The sequence below is a fragment of the Rhagoletis pomonella genome, unplaced genomic scaffold (assembly GCF_013731165.1).
Source record: "Rhagoletis pomonella isolate Grant_MI unplaced genomic scaffold, Rhpom_1.0 Rhpom_scaffold_00006, whole genome shotgun sequence".
In the NCBI taxonomy this organism is placed as follows: Eukaryota; Metazoa; Arthropoda; class Insecta; order Diptera; family Tephritidae; genus Rhagoletis; species Rhagoletis pomonella.
This window is the reverse complement of record NW_023458560.1, coordinates 14,237,128-14,243,230: the sequence shown is the minus strand read 5'-3', so window position 1 is coordinate 14,243,230 and position 6,103 is coordinate 14,237,128. Positions and strand designations below refer to the sequence as shown.

The following is a 6,103-nucleotide window of genomic DNA, read 5'->3' as shown; positions in this document are numbered from 1 at the left end:
AGAACTAGCTCATTAAGAGGCGGTACTGGTTCTCGATCTATCCCAACGCAATGCATTCAACTGTCTCTTTTTACATGGCGATATCCTACGAAGTGGAAATTGCCCCCCTCTGCAAATTTTATTATTCGATTTCTTGATATTTTTTCAGTTTTTATTTTCTTTTAAAGATTGCATTTAATTAAATTTTTTTTATATTATAGCAATATGTTTTATTAATTGTTGCAAAAGAAAGCAATACTGAAACTTCTTTTCCCCACTTGATTAACTTGAGTTCTGAAATCGTTTTTGGTATTTTCTGGCAAATGAGGAATTTTTATTTGATACACTTTTAAAGAACATTTGCGATAAGTAAGTACATACATATGTACGTACTAGAGAGCTGCATGAATTCATTCAAATCGGCTTATGAATTATTCATATACAAAACGGATGAATGATTTTGGCTTAACATTTTTTTGAATTTGAGTGAAAAACTATTGTGATATGTGTGCCGACACAACAATATTCAAACAAAGTGAAAATAGATTGAATTAAATAACCCTATAAACATTTTGGCGAACGCTCGAAAATAACCTTCGATATCCAATATGCATATCGAACTGAGAACGAACTCATAATTAAACTCTCTCTAATTAAATTTTCAATTCGATAATGGGCGGTATTTCGAATTCATAACGAAGGAAAAATACATTGGATAACGAAGGTTCTGCTTTGATGGAGAATGGCCTAGTTTTCGAATCGAATACTAATCTATGCCACATTAGTTATTGAAGGTGAGGCTCGAAAAAAATATTGGTTTTCCAATCATTTTCGAATTGTTAACCAAGCCCAATGTTTATTGGGAAATAACAATTTTTTGTATGAATATCCAAAAATATTCTTTCTATGTTACAAAATTCCAAACGCTGAGTGTTTTGTATGTGAAGTAGAATATTCAAAACTACTGTACTCTGTTTGGCTAGAAGTTTGAATGAATTCATGCAGCCCTCTAATATGTACATATGTACATACATATGTATAAGTACCTAGGTTTCTAGTAATTTCACATTTCTTCGTTATTTTCATATACATTTGCACTATAGAGTTTATTTGATTGATCATTTCATTTTGGTCTTCATTATGAAGTAATGAAACATACCTGTAAAGTCTATAAAAGAGCAGATTTGGTGTCAGGTTATATACACGCTACCACAAAATCGTGCATTTCATTTGTAAATTGTCATTTGAGACAGTTAAACAATGTGAATAGCCAAGAGTTAGTCTTAGAAAAGAAAGCGTTATATAACCAAATGAATGTTCATGCATTTAAAAAGCGAGTAATAACATACACAAATTAAACGAGAATCATAAAGGTGGACAGTAAAACAATAAGACTATTTTTTATGTAATTGTGGTTGTGAGTGTAAGTGCATTCACACTTGTTTATATGTACAAATGTATATACATATATACATTAGGGAAGGTCAATTTTTTTTTGACTATGCGCGTATAGCATAGGAGGATTCTACGTGTAATTATAAGAAAATTTTCCGAAGAAAGCATGCGTCTAAAATCCATTTGGAGTTTGCCAAATTGCGAAAACAGGCTTCGAAGAAAAGTGGAAAATTTCACTGTTGCGTCCTCTGGTTGAAGTTTCAGGAAAAAGATAAGAGCAGAAATGGATTCCTCATAACAAAAAAATTCTTTATAGCATGCTTTTTTAAAAAATTTAAGCACTTTTTTACGACACTACCGCAAAATGCTAAGGAACCTATTTTCGCAATTTGGAAAACTCCAAATTAATTTTAGACACATGGTTTCTTCGGAAAATTTGCTTATAATTACACGTAAAATCCTTCTGTGCTACACGCGCATAGTTGAAAAAATCTCCCATATAAATTGAGCCACCCTTATGTAGATATATGCAAACCTAATAACACTCACATGTAAAAATATTTTTGGCCAAGATATGAGTATAAAAAATGCTTACCTCATGCTATTAGAAATTTTTTAACGAAATCGACTATAAATCTAGATTCGCATTCTGACAAGGTAAAAGCGAAAGTAATTTGGAGAAACAAGTATGTAATAATGTGGTTTAGAAATCAGTTTTTGTTGGTAGTAGATATGACACGAGTTAAATTAATTAATTCAGCGCATCTTTTCGGAGTATATCAGACTCATTTTTGGAAATACCATTCGCCACTTTATTGTGCAGAATTCTACAGAATCGTTAACATTTTTATATGTTTGACCATTTGAATAGTTATTTTTCATGATTTTTCACATAATTATAGTATTGAGCGGCTGAGATGTAAAATAAAATATTCTGACAAACACAATTAACATTCTTTAAAGAATCCCATTTGTTTCACTCAAATCGACTATGTAATTAAATCTTATTTTCCCTGCAAACCAAAGTTCCCGAAATCTTAACGAAATCTTTAGGAATCTCATTTCTGTAAAAATTTTTTTTACGAATCTTCAAAGAAAATTATATGTAGAGAAATTTCTGTGCGAAAAATAAAGAAAATTCTGAAAAAATTTTCCAAGAAATTCTTCACATAGCAGAATTATTTTCATTGATTTACCGATTTTCTTCCGAAATTTCGTAAAAGAATCCAAGTGCGCACTGTTCATTTAATTTAAAATTAAAATTTAAAATTTCTCTACAATTCAGAATACTCTGAAAAAATGGTTTGCAGGGTTATAGCTTGCTCAGAGACACATTCATAAGCATTTTAGTGATTACCGGCGCGTATGATGAACGCGTGAAATCATTGCACAGTGGTCGCCGCCATAAAATAATCGTTTTCGTTTTTTGCCACTGTCATTGCTGCATATTAGGGCTCGGAATCTCATGCAAATGCGTGTTTTTACTGAGCATATTCAAATGGAAATGGTTAAGCTATCATTACGAATCATGAAATTTCCTTTAAAATGGCATTCAATCGTTAGTGAATATTTTCGCATATTTTGCAGTAATTGCATGATTTTGCATATTTTGTTAAAATACCTATTTTTGGATATTTATTGCGCATATTGCATTATATTTTACAATAAGTGCATATTGATTTCGCATATTTTAGCTTTTTTTGATTTACAATCATTTAAATTCAGTGCGAAATCTTTTGACAAAAAAATCACCTATAATTTTTTCCCAAATATTCATATGAATATCTTCTCGGATAGGCACTCTCTTCTACCCCTCTTAGATCTCAACTATTGGAGGACTGTAGGAGGGAGTTGGCCTATATCTCCGGTCACCCTAATATGGGTCCAGGGACATAGGGACATTTACGGAAGCGGGGCAGCGAAGGCAAGGTGCGGCTCCGCACTGAATGTCTATCATGCACCATGCTAGACAGTATGCACCGGATCGGGAATACCCCTATTATCTGAAAAATCTTATGCAATCGATGACAAATATCGACGCACAAGAAATCCATCGACGTATTTTCACAACTGACACTCCCATACTAGGTTCAGAAAAGATTTGACTTTGCTCGCCACCCTTAAAATTCATCACTTAAAATTCTTTAGCGTTTTGTTCTACAGAAAGCAATATGTCCTAGAAGCAATGTTGCCAGATTCACAATTTTACCTGTAAATTGCTGTTTTTTTTTAAATTACAGTTTCTTCGAAATTTCCGATTTGAACGAATGCATTAAAATTTCTCTTTCGATATTTTGTAAGTTAAATTTTAAGGAAAAAGGACAATGAAGGAGCAGTGTTTATTAATTTGAAACAAATAGTTTCAGTCCTTTTTTATTCCAGTCGCCACAAAAAATGTGGAAAGAATATTTTCTCAAGGCCATCTGAATATTACGAAAAATAATGATACTGAATTTCATTAGAACAAAATGTATACATTTTTGTTTAGTTAAGTAAAATTTAAACGCTTTCTGTTATTTTACTTTTAATGAATCATTTTTGTTATTTATGATTTATAAAATTAAACAAACATAATTTTTTTAAAACTCTCTTCGTTTTTTGAAGGTTACAGTTTTTTGGTCGAAAATACATTTTTTTCCGGAAATTTACAATTAAAAAAAAAATCTGGCAATACTGTCTAGAAGTCACAAATGACTTAAGGAGATAATCTATTTATTAGATGAATCGAATTTTCTTTTGAAATATTTCTCTAAATACAAACTTGAAAAATTTAGCATAATTACGTTGTGAAATATCGCAAAAACTGAATATTTCTAAAGTACTTGACCATTTCCATTTTCAAAATTTTTCAAAACAAATTTTTTTCTTAAAATTCCCTCTACATACATATAAATTTTTAGCAATTTCAGTCCAATAGTTAAACAAATATAGAAGATTTTGCAATTTCCCAAAATGCCGTTATATGGAAGGCTGGCGTAGTTTTAATGCTAACCTGCCTTCAGGCCTGGACAAAAAGCAACGAGTGTACCAAGCTTCATTGCGAAATCTCGTTTATAGTTTCAGAGAAAACGATATTTGACTATTGCTTCATACAAGTGGCACCACTGTGCTTTGCCTTGAAGTATAATAATTTCAGTCATTAGATAATTACATACATATGTGAATGAAACATTTTTAACTTAGTACCAGTTAGAGAAAACTGTGTTGTGAGAAAAATTCCAGTTCCTAGACAATATACCCGATTAAGCCTTTTTTCACTTTAAGGACAAATTAATTTTTAATGGCATGCAAGCTAAGATCTTGTGAGTAAGTACTAGTCTAGCAACAGGCAACATTTATTATTAATTCTGTACCGCAGAAAAACTTTTCCAGCATTAGAATAGCTTCTCTTTCCAGGCGATTTTATGACGGGGTCTGTTCTGTTACTTTTTGAACAGTACGGTTGGAGGTCAAAAAATCTGGGCCCGAATCACAACAAGCGTGATCGAATGATGATTTCGAATCGAATAAAATAGAACAAAATGCCAGTGGCTTGCTCTTCAATACAGTTTAAATTTAAGGACCGAACTCTTTTCGAGTGCAGTAATCTAAAAATTAAATTTCGAAGCGAGTTTCATTTTATCAAGGCTGCAGTTATTCAGACCATAGCTTTCTCGCTAGTCTTATGAAGAAAATTGCTTAAGGATAAACCAAGAAACTCTCCCTTTTCAATAACAACCATTTAAAACTTACCCAATCGTTGAAGCCTAATTTGGCCAACTCTTGTTTGGATGTTTGTGAATCAACTTCTAGATGGAGATTGTCGGCACCTTAGAATAAGTAGAAAAAGAATAAAATTAGTTAAAAAAAAATTATGAAGTGGAATATATATTTTTTTACAATGAATAACCGCTAAAGTCTATACCACACTGCATTTGTCTTGTGTTCTTTTTATTTTGTAGTGCAACTTCTTAACCAAAAGTTCAATTTCACATCGCACAGAGGTGTATTTGTATATACAAATTATAATAAACCTGTTCAAAAGACAGATTTATCAGCTTTGATACAATTATCTTTAAACATATCCGATCTATTATATATATATAAATCTATTATATATACATATATAAATTCCGTTCTTTTCTTTTTCTGAAAAAGCTCTTTTAAGTTGAGTTGAGTTACGTTAACTAACTCTTTTCTCATTGTCAGGTAACTGATGCATAGATATGTCACGAAAATTATCCTAAGATAGGTGTAATTAGTCTTTTCTTCAATAAACCACTAATTATGGTTAAGTTCCATGTTGTATTTTATTACTGAGCAGAAAACCACATCATTAAATTTTTACCGGTTTTACTATGCAAATACTCCTCTGTGCGTGGCTTGCATCGGCACAAAATATTACGATCCCACATCTTTACATATCGCCAACTGAAAAGCAAAACGCCGTTACTACTTAACATCGTCACTGAAGTCAAATATTTTTTTTTGCATAAAACGATGCGGGGAGTTGTAATTCGATGAAATGTATCGAATCAATCAAAAAGTGAATTTTGTATTTTTTATTAGTTATGATCTTTGCATTTCAGTGACGAATTTAATTACGGATTTTTTTTAATTCAAGTGAGGATGCAGGCTCTTTAGGTCAAAGGGAAATAAATAAGGAAATATGGAAATCGAATTTTGCAGCAACAAATTGGCTTCAGATTTGCATATGTAAGGACACTAAATCTGAAACACTTCGTAATAA

General features: G+C 31.5%; 1 protein-coding gene across 1 annotated transcript in view; it reads right to left on the bottom strand.

Moving 5' to 3' along the window:
• Window positions 1-6,103, bottom strand: part of LOC118741581 (protein spire-like) — a 253,674-nt gene that overhangs the window by 131,597 nt on the left and 115,974 nt on the right. Inside the window, exon 9 of the mRNA XM_036473577.1 lies at window positions 5,107-5,183. Within this exon, the coding sequence (XP_036329470.1) occupies window positions 5,107-5,183 (77 nt within the window). The remainder of the gene's footprint in view (window positions 1-5,106; window positions 5,184-6,103) is intronic.